The sequence below is a fragment of the Alligator sinensis genome, unplaced genomic scaffold (genome assembly GCF_000455745.1).
Source record: "Alligator sinensis unplaced genomic scaffold, ASM45574v1 scaffold216_1, whole genome shotgun sequence".
In the NCBI taxonomy this organism is placed as follows: domain Eukaryota; kingdom Metazoa; phylum Chordata; order Crocodylia; family Alligatoridae; genus Alligator; species Alligator sinensis.
The window spans coordinates 3,523,136-3,539,007 of record NW_005841868.1 but is presented as its reverse complement, the minus strand read 5'-3'; the positions used below and the strand labels follow the sequence as shown (position 1 = coordinate 3,539,007).

General features: G+C 47.2%; 1 protein-coding gene across 4 annotated transcripts in view; it reads right to left on the bottom strand.

Annotated features, from left to right (window-relative positions):
• Positions 1-1,368: 1,368 nt before the first annotated feature.
• The window catches only part of NF2 (neurofibromin 2), a 67,832-nt gene continuing 53,328 nt past the window's right edge, over positions 1,369-15,872 (bottom strand). For 3 of the 4 annotated variants that reach the window (XM_025193274.1, XM_025193269.1, XM_014526344.2), the window contains one exon: positions 1,369-1,470. Coding sequence is in view for 1 of the 4 variants with exons in the window: in XM_014526344.2 (XP_014381830.1) it covers positions 1,420-1,470 (51 nt within the window). In the remaining 3 variants the exon portion in view is untranslated. Of the gene's footprint in view, positions 1,471-3,367; positions 4,249-15,872 lie in introns of all 4 variants that reach the window. The other variant, XR_003092053.1, reaches the window with a different exon arrangement.

Below are 15,872 nucleotides of genomic sequence, written 5' to 3'. Positions count from 1 at the left end.
CCAAGTGGGCCATGGAAAAGCAAGCTACTCCCATAAGCTCCTGCCCCACACATGCTGCATGTCTTTACTGTCAGAGCAGTGCTAGACACACCCAGAGCTGCTCCCAGGGGCTTGCCCAAGACTAAGACCCTAAGAGCATCCCTCGGTCTGTGCCAAAAAGCAACCTTGCAACAGGATATCACCATGCAGCAAGTGCAGAGAGCAAATCAGTTGGCAGTGGGTTGGGGACCGCCACAGGGACGATACAGACATATCCCTAGTCCAGTATTCTGTCCCCAACAATGGCATGAACCATATGCTTCCAAGGAAGGCAAAACAACTTTGTAGTATGCAGCTAAGGGATGACTTACCCCCCCAAAAACCGACCTCTGGTTTCTAGCGATCGAGGGGCTCCTCCCTTAACAGGGGCTCGGAGTTCAACCTTGTAACATTGTGTGTCAGAATTGGCTGGTTTTGTATCCAGCTAAAGCCTGCTATTCTCATGGCCCTCAATGACATTTTTAGCAGAGTTTCACAGACCCATTGCACAAGTTGAGAAGGTAGTTTCTTTGGCCAGCTTTGAGCATGCCATCATCCAATTCAACTAACCACTGACTCATTCTTATGCTTTAAGAGAAGAAGTGATCCCGTCCTCCCTCCCATATTCACTGCTGTGTACTTTCACTCTCCTGCCTAAGGTAAACAGCTTTAATTGCTTCACTCTTGCCTTGAACAGAAGTCTCCATAAGCCTCCAATTGCTATCACTCTTTATCTTTGAGCTATTCCTGCAAGGTTCTTTTAGAGACGGTGCAACCCGGCCTGAGCACACTCTCTAAGGTAAGGCTGCCCTACAGAACTGCATCATAGCAGGCTGTGTTCCTAAAGGGTCCCAGAGGCACTCGGCCCCTCTGAAATCAGGCTGACATTTGTGGCCATCTGGCCAGGAGCAGATGTGCCCCCAGGAACTGCCAGCCATGCCACATCTTTGCTTGCAGGAGAACACAGCATTTATGGTGACCCCCAAACCAGGGCTGGTGGGAAAGGAGTCTCTTCCCATGTACATGTTCACTCCTACCCTGTCATCTCCCAAGACAGTCATGCAAGAGTCATGACCAAGTAAAATGCTGTTAAAAAGACTGCAGGAGATAGCACGGCTCTACATTATAAAAGGGAGAAGAGGGCAGATAGTTAAAAACTACAGGGCATTAATATATACTAAGCTAGAGAACATAATGCTGAAATCCTTGGACAGCTGATGGACCAAGTCCATTGCACATGAATGGCAGCACGTCCCAGACTGCACCCAGCTGGCGGGTGGAAGAGCTCGAACCTGGCTCCCTAGCCAGTGGCATGTGCATACGTATCCTTGGTCAGAGAGGTTCCGGCTGGGTTCCGGCTGGCTTGGTGGAAGCAGCAGTGCAGAGTGGTTGGTTCACCTCCTACAGCTCCTCAAAGAAGGCCACACGGGACTTGGTGCTCTGCAAGGTGAGCTGCAAGAGAGAAGAGAGGGAGGCTGAGGAAAGGGTCTGACCTGCATCCCTCCACCATGCAAGGTTAACTTGGCATGTGCACAGACCAGGTGAGTTTGGCATAATGGGTCTGATCCACAGAAGGACTGAACACCTGGAACAGCAAGTCCCCTGGGTATCACCAGCACACAGGATCCCCCCAGATCAGGCCTTGCTTCAGGAAAGTAGATCAAGTCTCAAGGAACCCTAAGTGGGGAGAGTAATTATGTAAGGAGGAGCCATCTTCCATAGGCCTGAGGGAAAGCTGAATTTCTTGGCAGCCCAATGGAAAGCAGCAGCAGCTGTATTTAATGCAAGTCTCTTCATTCAGCATCCCAGGTAACTAGCAAGGGTGAGCAGAACCCAAAGCAAGAAAAGGCCCAACCGATTAGAGGAAGGAGAGGCTAGAGGACCCCAACATCGAAAGATTACAGGTACAACACAACAAGGATAAAGGTGCAAGTCACGGGGTTCAATGGAGGGGAACACTGAGCACAAAACCCCAGACAATGCCCACCCTTCCAGTCCCTGGATCCAGTGGATTCTGCCAGGATGCATGACTGGACAAAAGACAAGATAAGGACCTCACAATCACAGAGTACCATCCCTCAGCCCTGGGGTTCTGCACTCTCTCTAGCCATAGCACAGAATATGAGCAGCAAGCTTTACTCTGCCCCACATACATCCCTCCCCCTGCCATGAAGGGATCGCTTCCTAGGACAGCACGTGGGGCTTGACCTATAACCTATCTTTAGGTCAGGCTGTAACTGCAACCTCAGCTACTGTGACGCAAGCTCCCGTCTGTCAGTACATGGCCTGACACCCATCAGCTCTTGTTTTCAAGGAGGATTCTAGGGAGTTGTTGCTTGGCAGGCAGGATGGAGTCTACAAGGCCAGGCAGAGGGGAGCTCTAGCATCAGGCTAGCACTCTTCCAAGACCATCTAATTTGACACCTCTTTGAAGGCTGCAGGATTTCATCATCACACTACCTTAAAGGAAAGGGAGTCACCCCATGGAGAAAGTTATTATACAGGAAAGTCTGGATGAATATGGAGAGAACGCTTGAAAGGTAGGGGAGATGAAACACATTTGGTTTGAGGCTGATGGAATTCACAGACAGCTCTGGCACCTTTCCCTGCGTAAACCTGATTTGCACTGGCTACAGAACTGAGCAGGCACTGCTGGAGATGAAATGAAGCCACAAGTCACTGTGTACCCCCCCTCAATGGGGCCAGTAATAGCAGTTCAGCTCTGCCCCCCACAGTCTGCGGCCTGGATGCTAGTTGCACACACATACTTGCAGGCAGGCAGCTCCAGATAGGACACCCAGGAAAAAATTTCAAGCCTTCCCTTTTCCTCTGAATACTGCCTTAGGGAGTGAAAACACATGGCGGTTTGATCTGCTAAAGAAAACACCTCAGGGGCCGAGTTATTTCAATCGTCTCTTGAAACTCTGCAGGATCTCGACTAGAAGAGGCTTCTGGGTAACACACTCAACAGTCCTTTGAAATCAGGCATTTTTGTTTTGGGGATCTGCTGGTATAAGGAGGTTGTTTTCAGTCAGGCCTACAACTCAGAATTGCAGGGCTAGGCTGTTTATCACTGCTCTTCCTCTGTGTGGGGGAAGCGATGCAACTGGATTCTCTCTCCCAGATGCTGGCTGGTGACATTTTTAAGAGCGTCTTCCCCAGCAGACTACCACTCTGAGCTGTGGGCTGATGGTGGAACACCCACTCTGCTGTGCCGTGCAAGCAAGTCCCCTACGCTCTGCTCAGAGAATACCCCAAACTAGCCTCTTCCTGGGCACCACTGACCATAAAAAACAGGAGAATGGTGGCATAGGAAGCATATTTAAACGAAGGTCTTCTAGCTCCATACCTCAGAAATGGAGTCCATCAACCATAGGACCTATTCATTCTTATCCACATTACAGTAATTCCTGCTACATCCTCCAGTTTGGAGCCTTATAGCTGGTGGGTTAAAGATCTTTCCACATCAACCTGCTTCACAAGAGACAGAGGGGGAAATACTCAGATTGAAGCTGCTACAGTGAGACCAAACATTCATGCTGACATTCCTTCCCCCTCATTAGCATGTGACCTCCCCCCACTGCTCAACCCCAGAGAAGACTTCCATGTGCTCCAGGGATTTGCTGTGGAACTTGGCAAGTCTATGACAGGGGTTTCAGACCAGGGGTACCTGGGATGGCCTCAGGGGGTATCCAGCAGTGGGGGCTGGCCTCCACTTCCACTGCCGGCACACTCGCTGATCGGCTATGGGCCCCCCCCACCCCTCCCTGGGCTCATCTGGCCACCAGGGGACTCCTGCCATCTCAACCAGCCACCAAGGGTACAATGGGCAGGACGGAAGGGCACTGGGAACAATCGCTTGGCAGGCCTGGATCACTGTGGGCTGCCCTGAGCAAGCAGCACCTCAGGAACTGACTCAAAAAGGTTGAAAACCCCTGGTCTATGAGGGCGGCACAAATTCAGCAGATTTCACTGTGCTGAAGCTGAGCCCACCATCTTGCTAAAGCTTGCTTACTGCTATATCTTTGGTTCTGCAGTGGGGGCATTAGCTGGATGATTGACATTGTTGTCTACTGCGTTGCCCAGAAGAGGCAGGTAGCGTCCTGATCTCCTCAACTGACAAACTGCAGGACAAGCAAAGCCCAGAGCCACTGCTCAAGTTCCTTGTAAAAGGCATCTGTGCTGGCCATTGTCCCGGTGTTGATCCCTGATGTCTGGCAGCAGAAATGTCTGGAAATCAGGTGAAACAATATAGGGAAATTATAGAGATGCCTGGTTTAGCCCCGGGAGCAGGAAAAGTCATAACTGGAGTCTGGTCAGGGATGTCAGCATGGAGGGAAGCAGGCTGGCCAGTATCAGCATGCTACCAGCAGCTTTAAGACTAGCTGTGTGGATTGTAGACCCTACACCTTGCATAGTATTAAAGACCTCTTTGGAGACACCCTCCCACTTTGGGGCATAACAAGGAAACCAGACTCAGAGATTCCTCATGGGTTTGTTGCCATGCTAGGCTGGTTCAGAGGGCTTTCCAGTCCCTCCCTTCCCAAGGAAACCATGGCAGGGGATCTCAACAAGCGGCAGGGGGGCAGAGAGGAGCAGCTTTGACAAATCTAGTGGAACTTAGATGCATTCTGTTTCTGACACCTCTTTCATATGCAGCAAAGGATGCTGCATAGCAACCAATTAAATCAATGTAATTAATGCAATTACACTACTGCAGAATTTAGGCTTATTGCATTGTGAAGTATATGGGGACCCTACCCATGGATCTTATCCCACTAACACTGAAACCAATGGCAGCGTTGACACTGGCCAATCAGGCACCAGGTGATGTCCTATCAACCTACAAGGCTGTGGACAGCTTTTAAGTATGGCACACTGAGTCACATCCCACAGCCCTGTCCTTGGCTTTCAGTGAGAGACTGTCCCATGGCATGCTACAGTGGGAATGAGCTATTAAAAATTAGCCAGAGCTGTGCTCCCCAACCTGCCTCTCTTTCAAGGGGAACTTTGGCTCTGTCTGCCTTTCTGCTGGAAACCTGATGGGAAAATTCCAGCAGGAGTAAAACAGGAGGGGAAAGACTGGCAGGAAGCCCTGCTGCAAGTGCTCCCAGTAGGAGGTCTATGGGGAACCCAGGCAAATCGATTCATCGCGTCACTGCAAAACCTGGGTGCTGTCCAGGTTAAACTCCTCACTGTGGCTGTTATAGTTAACAGTTATATCCTTCAGAGTAATGATCTGCCCATCCTTAGGAAGGAGTTCAGTACCCCTTTCCTACCCCACACAACGGGTGTGCAGACAGGAATGGTCAGCACCTATGCCCCATCTCTAACATACAGAGCTGTGGCTTGATTTTCAGGGGGGCGGAGCTCTCCTGCTGAAGCTCTGAGTCCAGCACCTCTGGAAAAGCAGGCCACTGGGAACTCCCTATGGCTGTACGCCTTACAGCAGGCAGGCCTCTGTCATACTGCCTGTCATCATCCTTAGCATACCTCTCATCTCCTAGGGCCTGGCAGCTGCTTGCTTGCGTTTAAGGTCAGATCTAGCAAGAAGCTAAGCATCCTTGACTCTTCTGGAGGCAACAGAAGCTGAGGACATGAGATACAGGTCTGAGAGCATCTTCCTTTTTCAAGACTGCATCCTCAGTGCTCTGAAGGGGATAGAATATGTCCACTCCCTGCCTGGGAAGCAGAAGCTCATTCAGTGGAGCTACATAGGGTATTTTAAACAATACTGTCCCAGCAAGAACCACAACTCCATTTTCTTATGAAATGAGGCACTTGGGAGGAAGGCAAAAGCAACAGTGCTGGCCCCACAAGGGAGTCATAGTATTTAAATATAGTAAGAGAAATGAGTGTCCAGGGATAATTTCTGCCTTCTAAACAGTTGCTGAATCAGTAAATGTGATGGGGAGGGAGCAGAACAGCTGAGGCAGGGAGCACATCAAACCTCCTGGCTAATTGAGAACATTTCATTTCAGATGGATTAAGCCATGTGCCACCAGTTGAGGGGCTGATGTTTTGCTGAAACAGGAATCCTAGAATCCCTTCACAATAAGTTATAAGCTCCACAATTCAGGCTGTCAAGCTTTCCACTCCTCCTCCTCCCACCTGCTCCCATGTCCTTTACTTAATAATTTCTCACAGTTCTATTTTGCTCTGAAAACATGTATTGCAGAAGAAATTTCTGCAGGGGCTTAATGCCTTCTCTTGGAACACTTCCAAGCAGGGCCATGGCCAGGGCTTGCTCAACTGGCAACAGGCAATTACTCCTCTCCGAGGTATCAGACAGGTCCTTGGTTGAGACCTGCCTCCAGGTTCAATCCCAGATGCATGCAAGAGAAGGAAGCAAAATGCTTTTCCCTCATCGAATACAAGTCTCTGGGCCCAACCCAAGATGCGTGCAGGACCAAATGTTACAATTCACATTGCATGAAGCTGGAAGAGGCAGAAACATCTCGTCTAAAAAACAATTATCAAGATTCAGCTGGAATTAACCCTCTTGCAATCCCTGGGCATAATTAACCCTTTTTTAATTGCTGAATAAGAGCAACAGAGTGAAACAGGAGGGCACCAAAATTCAGGGCAAACTCAGTCCTGGCTTTCCCAGTAGAAACCATGGTCTGCTACAAAGGGCAACTGGCAAATACTTGCCTGCTTATAAGGCCAGAGGGCTCGGCCTGGGAAAACAAAGACAAACCCCAAGGCCAGTTTCAGCTTGCCAGGCTCTTCCTTCCTTCTGGTTGCAACTCCTGTGAGGGCCTCACTGTGCCATAATACTCCATTTGTACCAACAGAGAGAGAGAGTAGGGGAAGGGAACTGGCCGACTCTCCTCCCCCAAAACGTTCCCATGGTGCCAGGGAGCACCTTGCCTCAGCATAGTACAACTGCTGCATTCAGGGACCCACTCTGCTCCCTCCTGCTTCCTCCAATGGAATCACTGATTTGGCCCACCCCACTTTTATTCACTCTAGTATAAAACCTCCTGGCAGTGAGGGAATGGGGAAGAGGGGGTCATCAAATCAGGAGGAGGACACAGGGAAATGGTTACAGAAGGACACTCTCCACTGGGATGCCAACGAGAGGTACTGGTACCAAGAGGTCCCGTGTGTGGAGTCCACATGAACTTCTTATGTTGGCAGATGTAATTCCAAGCGTCAAGGAGAGAAGCCTCTCCCCTTCCTCCTTCCATGGCCTGCTGAAGCAGACTGTAGTCTTTGGTCACTCCCTTCAGCTCAGCTGTGACAATAAAATGCACAACTGCCTCTGAGCAGCTGGTTCTGACCAAGTAGGCAATATTTAACTTTAGTGCTGCAATTCACACCTTCCACTATTAGGATAGTCTCTTGTGTAGCATAGACAAGAGCAGAAGCAGCCTGGAAGAGGAATGCTCAGGACCATCATTCCCCATATCCCTTGGTTTTGACTGGCCCCCATGTCATTAAAAAGAAACAGTGGAAGCTTGCTGGCTCTGAGAAATGACACTGAATGACAAACTACAGACTCAGTTCAGATACTACAGTTCAGAGTGACTCAGGGAAGGAAGAGGTGCATTTCCTTGGTTTCAAAGGAGATTGTCATATTTTGACTCAGCTGTCTACTGCTATTAATACCTTCTAATGCATGTAGTCTTTTCCATGAATTCTCTTCCCATCTAGTTTCTAGTACATTTTAAACCAACACAGTCATTCACATTTACTTCTTTGTTCATGCACCAGCAGCTGTGCCAGAGCTGAACAACTCTGATTAAATGCTATTGCAAAGGCAAGAGGCGGAGGGAGCACATAAGCACAGCAATGAAGGGATCCAGCATAGACACAAGGAGAAAGAAGAGACCTGGTTCAGGACCTTTCACAGGTTACGAGCTGCTCTGCATTGCTCCCTCCATGTACAACAAAGGCATGAGAACAGGAAGCGGCTTACCCAAGTTCATGGGGTGAGTTCGAGAGAGAGAGAGCTGGGAACAAAATGCAGGTGGGCCTGGTCACCATGTTGAGTAGGTCAGTTATGGTGAATTCTGGCATAATGGCTACAACCCACTGAGCCCACGCAAAGGAGATTACTCAGCAAGGAGGGCCACAGTCTCCTCTCTGATGCCAGCAGCACTACAGACTCCAACAAAAGGTTACCCTGTCTAACAAGAGGAGAAACTGGCCATAAAACTCTGGACTGTATTGTTAGCTGTAACAGCAGGATACCAAAGATCATTGTTTGAGTGCCCTGTCTACAACATGATTTCTGAGAAAGCCATAAACCCTGCCCCCTTATGCACAATTCCATGAAAGAAACCCCCTTCCCAGTTTATGGTCATACCCAGAAGGATCAATAAGCCTTTAAATATCAGCCTCACTGATTTCCTAGAGAGCGTCACACAAAGCAGGGGAGCAATTCTGGGCAGGATGGCTTCACTGCCCTGGCAGTGAAAACTTGGGCTGTTAGAGAAGGCTCCAGCCACAATTCCATGCTAGAAAGCTACACTGCAGCATAAGGTCACACTGCCCCACCACTCAGGGAACAAGGACAACTCCTGACAGTCATCACCATAACCTCACAGAACTGTAAGTTGCTTCCAACTAGGCACTGGGGCCGATCTGCATCTCTCAGCCAGTTGCCTTCTCACATCCGATTAAAATCAGGCACCTGAACAGCACAGGAAAAATTGAGTTTGCTCTCGACTGAGCAGATTGCTCCTTTCTGTCACCGATGCTCCAGTACTCCTGGAAGGGGAAAAAATGTATATTGTATTTTCTCACATATAAAATTCACACCTTTATACCCCAAAACCAGCTGGGGAAAAAACTGGTGTGTGCATTATATGCAAGGAAAAGAGCTCCCCACAGATACAGAAATTTGCTGAGGCGAGGAGGGGAGGTGAAGCACTGGCAGCAATAATTCCTGTACCTCTGGGAACCATGGCAATTAATGCTGCCACTGCTCCCTCTCTGCCCCTACCCTGCACCATATTTCTGGGCCCATGGGGAGCCCCTCTCACCAAAACATGTGCCAGATCAGGCAACCGCACAGGGCTGGTCTTCAGCCAGTGTGCTGGGTCCAGCCCCACATGCTGGCTGTGGGGCGTGCAGTCTCAGATTTGGCACAACCAGACCCTGCACATGGCTTGAGAGCCAGTGCAGGGTCCTGGATTCACCACATAGCCCCAGCATCAGCATCCCAGCACTGGGGTTGCATGGCAAGGCCCAATCCTGCACAGTGGCACCACAGGATCAGGCCCTAGCATATGGCCCTCCCCACAACACACCACCAGAAGCAGGCAGCCCTCAGTTCCACCACAATCCCCCAACCTTAGTTACTTACCTGTACCTGCAAGGTAAGCCTTTTTTTTTTTTCCCCCCGCCCCCTTCTCAGGGTTTCAAAAAATAGGGTGTGTACTATATACATTGGTGTGCTACATGCAAAAAAATATATAGTATTTAAGAGCCTGTAAATATATTTATTATTTCTTTTCCACAGTAGAGAAATTCCAGACAGTCTGGGCTTTGGCTGGCCTCCCTCCCCCCCCCCTTCCAGCATTGACAAGAAATGCTCAGGTGACTCTGCTTGTGGAAGCTCTAATCCTGGCCTGCAGTTTGCTGATCAACATACCTATTGCTTTTGACAGTGACTGCGCTGCAGGGCTGCTCAGAGAGAGCTGTGCGCTTATTCCGATGTTACACATAGGGACTGCATCCAAACTGTGCGTGCTATGACAAACCCCGACACATCCACTCAAGTAAAAAGAAAGTCCAGGCTACTGAAGGCTCTTCCCAGCTTCAGCACAGAGGAAACAAGACTCATGGCACTCTGACTCATCTTGCTGCATGTTGCTGAGTGGCCTGAGGTATTATGGAAGTGGGCTCCTGTGAACCAAGCTATCTTACCTTATTTCTGCTGCAAAAGGGACTGGCTCCAGGCAACTTTTCTCAGGGAAATCCCACCCCTCCTTCTGGAAACCGACTTCACTCTTTCCTTCCCTGCACCATGACTACATTCAAGTGAGCGACTAGCTGTAGGGGGTGTTACAGTGCTCAGACGCCGTTGCCTGCAAGGGGAAGCTGGGACCAGAAGAGCAGAGATTTGCTACTGGTTTTACAGTGCTCCCTATAGCAACTCTCAGCAGGTATCCAGAGCTAGGAACTCCCCCCCAGCCCTTCCCTCCACAGCTTCTAGGTGGCAGGAAATGAACTGTAAGCTGCCCCCATTCCCCCTATCACTACCCCAAGTCTGGAAAGCCTGGTACTGAACAGCTACAAGCTCTCCTTAAAGCATTCCTTACCTCAATTTCATTTTCCCAGTGATACAAGAATAAATAACTATATATGTAATGTAAGGCTGTGCAGGCAAAGCTGAGTGATTAAGAGCAAGATACATTTTCGTCAGTGCAGAGAGAAAATTGATTTACAAGGCAGTATTATGATAATCTCCTTTCTGCAGCAAGGAGGGTGGGATGGACTCCACAATGTACTACCAGAACCATCAAAGGAAATTTAGAGGGAGAGAGGGGGCAATTAAGCAGTTAGAGCTAAAATGAATCTAGATCTAGAAACGGGAACAGAGTTTCATTCCCTGTGCCCCTCTACTGCAGCTTCTCAGAGCTTCTGCCTTTACCCGAGGAGTCCAGGCGTTATTTCATTTTAAAGCAAACAGTAAGTCCTTCCCACCCAAACCCATTTTACAGCAGCTAAGCCAACAGTGCCAGGGAAAGGACTTCTGCTAGCACAGCAAAAATTGCATGCAATTGAAACGAGACCACCAAATCCAGGCATACTCCCTCCCTGATAATAATGAAAGATTAAGTGTGGCGGGTGGATAGAGAAGGGTATAAAAATCATACTAATCAGTGTCCGGGAGCCCGTTTCTAGAAAAATGATGCTACAAAACTACCAGAGGAAAAAAATGAATCGATTCCTTAACTCACAAGATAAAAATGCCCCTTTCAAGTAGGGGTAAAAAGAGGGAACAGGGGAGGTTTCTGATTGATGGGATGATCAGATTAACACCTAGATTTTTTTTTTTAAATAGCAATTTCCTTACCTACGCTACAGAAGTGCCACTTCAGATGACTACAAAAGAGTTTTAAAATTCTAATTTCCCCATCATTCCCTGTTTATGCTGCAGGACTGCCAGCCTCAAGGAGAGAGTGACCTAAGCCCCTCAAGAGAGGCAAGCATTCCTCCTCCCCCCTTTCCAACTTGGGTATATTTTCAGGCTGCTGGTAGAAAGATCTACATTCCCCATTAACTCATAAATTCAAAGTGTTGTGTACAACAAACTTCTGTGAATAGTCTCTCCTGCTGCTGACATGTCTCTCCAGCTCTTCTCCACTTATTACTAACTAGAGTGTTTAATTCCATCCTTGCCTCCCTATAGTTAAAAAAATGCTTCTGAAGATTTTTTGGTCCCCTCCTTGCCCTTTTCCTGCCATTTGCTATTTCCCTTGGTCAGCACCTTTCTCACTCCCACATCAGTTGGTTTCTCGGGCATACAGGCCAGAACACAGATTTTCCTCATCCTCCAAACAGTAATGAGCATAACAGTGATGAGCATGTTGGAAGGGAAGAGACAGCATTTAGTTTGCACTTTCCAAACATTGGTAAAAGAAAAATCCAGATATCTCCTTGTTTCATTTTGCTCAGTGATAGGAAGAAGCAGCTGGTCATTTTCCTTTGGGTGCCTATTTAGCTTCATGTTCTGGCTCAGGAGATGTCTAGAAGACAGTGGTAAAGAAACTAGTGCCTTTGCCTAAATATGCACTCCCAACAAGTGGAATCCACAATAAGAAATAAATCTAATATGGCTCTGCCTCAAGGTCTCATATATACACTGGTCTCATATATACACTGCACAGGCATGATTTTCAGAGGTACTGAGGATCTACTCCTCCCTTCAGTTACTGAGTGTAATTGTAGGTATTCAGCACCTCAAAATCTGAATCCCCAGCTGTCCTGTACTGCTGCTGCCTCAAACCATAACAGTGGAGCAGAATTAAAATTTCAGGATGTGCATTCCCACACTGCATACCCTGTCCCCACATGTACACCCCCCACCCACAAAATACCCTACACACACCCTCACACCTACACCCCCTCAACTCCCACCATACACATACATCCTCCAACCACTCCCCACACTCCCCCACATACACAGTAAGACTTTATTTTTGAGCTATTATGTGATCACCTCTATATACACTATGCAAACAAATAATGAGAAAAATATTTTTTGAAGTAACAATAAAATGTTATAGAAGATGTTTGACTTCTAGTATACAATTTGGTTTTTTTCTGATTCCAAGATGGCAACCCACCCACCTATACACACACACCAGAAGTACTACCAGAGGCAAGGGGAGGGACATCCAGTGGCAAAGGTCAGAGGTTATGGGAGAGATGTCTGGTCCTAAGAAGGTGACCAGGGGCTGGGGCATCTGTCAAGGGGTGAGGCTACCCTTGCAGCCCTAGACAGCTCACCAAAACTCATTAAGCAGCCCTCCAGCCAAAATAATTGTGCACCCCTACAGTAAACCATCCAAGGTAGAACTACATTTTCTCTGCCCTATCAGTTGTCACGGAAATGGTAGACCAAAGAAGGAATAAAGTTATGCTCCAGTTGCATTCTCCTCATTTTGTGGCATGTATCACCCTGCTAAGGGATGTGCTTGTAGTGCCATGTGATAAATACAGTACATTGCTCTGTGTGACCTCATTGTTAACATACACATTTAGCAGCATTCAGGGAGAGCAGAAGAGAGAGAAACACAAATGCTCAACTCCAAAGTAAGCCTGCCTTGCTCATTCCATTATTCAGTATCTAGCCAGCTTCCAGAGGTTTAACCTTGATAGAAAAGAGGTCATACTCGCCCAGCGCGGCAGGGGGTTACAACTCCCAGTCAAAAGAGAGACGTCAAAGCCAGCCTATTGTTGGTAGATGGAGTTTGAAGTGGACCACCAAAATATCAGTGGTATGCAAGAAAATACTACATTCAAGGGCTCTGTAAGATCTTAATATCTTGACTTCCACATTTCAAGGCATCTTTGTTTTGCACAAGGAAAAGAATCATCCAATGATTGCACTGATACAATGCAACTACTGCATGCAGGATCAGCAACAGCTTATACAAAGCCATGGGTGGATCCAAAATTTTGAAAAGTGGGGTGCACATGGTGAGGTTCATCATCATATATAACAGTACACATTTTTAAAATAAACTAGAAGCTTGGGGTCTAGGGCTGTATTAGCAAAAACAAATATAACTTCATTGGAAGGCGTTAAAAAACGATCTTCAGGGCTGTGAAATAGAAACTTCATTACCAGGAGCAGCTAACACAGCAGAAATGCAGAACAAAGGACAACTTGACTGGTGGAACATCAAAACCATTAAAAAGACGACAGGGTCATTAACACCAATGGAATAAAGAGTTTAGAAGGGACCCAGTAGATTATAACAAGCCATTAACTAACTCCCTTGGCACTGTCTGACTTGATACTACTGCCACTGCCAGACAGTTCGTTTTAAACTTTGGATGGACCAGGAATCAAAGAAGGGTGCAAGTGCACCAGTGCACCCATCCTGGATCCACCTCTGCATACAGCCATGGACATTGGGAGTCATTTTACTGAATGCAGGAATGCTGGTGCAGCCTCAAGGAGCTCTGTGATCTGAACAGAGCATCACGGGGTCTCTAAGCTACACCTGAAGGTTCTCAAAGAATGCACCTCAACCCAACATTTCCCATGACTTACTGAATAGCAATTCCCTGGCCAATGACAACAATGGGACCTGCATGATTGACCATCCTAGCACGGAGGGACTACTCATTTAAAGAGCACCAAAGCACAGTCTAAAAGCCAAATCTACTGGCTTTGGGCACAGATACAGTGCCTCACTCCTAAGTTTTGGTACTTCAAAAGGAATAATAATTATGGGAATAGGTGAAATCCATGCAAGAGAGAAAGGATCAGGTATAAAAAAAATGCTTCCAATAAATTTTGTTGCCTCCTATTCAGCTATAAGCAGACTTGCTACCTGCCCGATGAGAGGCCCCTCATCGCCAGCAAAAGGAAGGAGATAGAAACTCTCTTGATTTTTGTATTTGAAGACAGTCTAAGCAGCAAACCTTCCTGAAGTGGAGCCAGCTGGAGTTAGCAGAGCCAGCACACATTGGAGAGAGCAAGCTTTATGGAAAGGAAATCAGTTTCCAGATGAGGTGCTTGTACTGTGCCCACAGAGCTCATAAAAAGGGATTAGCATGTTAACCACATAATTAAACATGAAAAACTTAGCAGGCATCTTCAAAGGCAGGCAACAAAACCCAGAGGTCACACAAACAGCACTTACTGTGCATCTGGTTTAATTATGGGGGGCTCCTTCCAGATACAGGATTTCTTACAGTTGATGGATTATTCCCTTCACAAATTGTCAGCGCTTCATTTCATCTCAGTTGTGTTGTGCCCACAAATGGCTTTTGCCCAAAGTAAAGATGACACTGAGATTCTTAAAATAACCACAGATTAAAGATGGGACAGCAGGCTCTGACAACATAAATGCTCATCTCATCCCAGCTGAGCAGTTGATCCAAACCTTCCAAAGGTTGATAAAAACTGGATCAAGTGCTTCAGTGCAGATCTCCCCATTTTAGTTTCATTTTTGGCCTTTTTGCCCTTCCTGCAAGGAAATACCAAAAATTCAAGAACAGCTCGAGGCACTTTGTAACTCAGTAGGGAGCAATAAGTAATGGATCTTTTATGCAAAATCCTGGCCAGCTCTGCAGACCCATGAGATCTGGATCATCCAAATAAGAATCCAAAGCTACCCATGACCACAGCAGGCTGCTAAGCCAGTAAATACTCAATGGCTAGCCCCACACACATTATACATCATTCCTATGGCAAACTTTAGCTGTGTAGAATGATTGTCACAAATCAGCCTGCAAATGCAAGTCACATCCATATGGTAGGCGCTGTAGATTAGTTCAATAGGAGAAACAAGTAGTGCTCTTGGCTACCCTGACTGCTGCCAGCTGTCACACAGGGCAAACATTTGATTCAGGCAGATCCTACTGTGGCATAGATACTAAGAGAGTAAAAGATGAGTGGCGAGCAGAGATAAGTGACTTGGGACTAAATGTTCCAAAGTGTGATATCCAGGGCAACTGCCCCATCCAGATTTTTAGTAGGAGAAACAGAAAATATTCAACGGAAAATAAAACTGGCAACATCAGATTCTGGACAACAAATTCTTGGATCTCATCATCCATAGACCTCAGAAGGCTTTGCCACAAGGTAAGTAACATTACCTTAATTTTACAAAAGGGGGAAGGAAAGGCACATAGGAGTAACTTGCTCAAGTTTGAAGACAGAGCTAGCAAAAACCCAGGCCTCTTGATTCCCAACCTAAGGACATCTGTGCTTGAACCAGCCACATCCCAATAAAATGAGTCTTCCTGGTTTTGAACTAAGACTTTTAGGTGTGTTTAAGGTGCATGATACCTATCATGTTACACAGAACTTCATTTCAAAATGACTTTGGTTTTCCACTTGCATCTAAGAGGCTCCTAGCATGACACAGTAACACAACTTCTTCTTCCAATGGTATGTTCAGGATTTGCTGTAGCCCTCTGCTGTATGAGATCAGGGGCCATTGACCACAGCCATAGAGAAAACAAAGAGATACTACTCTTGAAGCTGTGCAAGGTATAAAAATGAACTTCAGAAAAAAGGCACATGAAACTCTCACTTGCACACATGCCAGCTACAAACTGAGGCCAATGCGAGAATCTAAATCTTTACAGGAAAGCACATCTTTGTAGGCAACAGATATGGTGTTAAGAGAGCAAAAAGCACTAGAGCGCTCAGG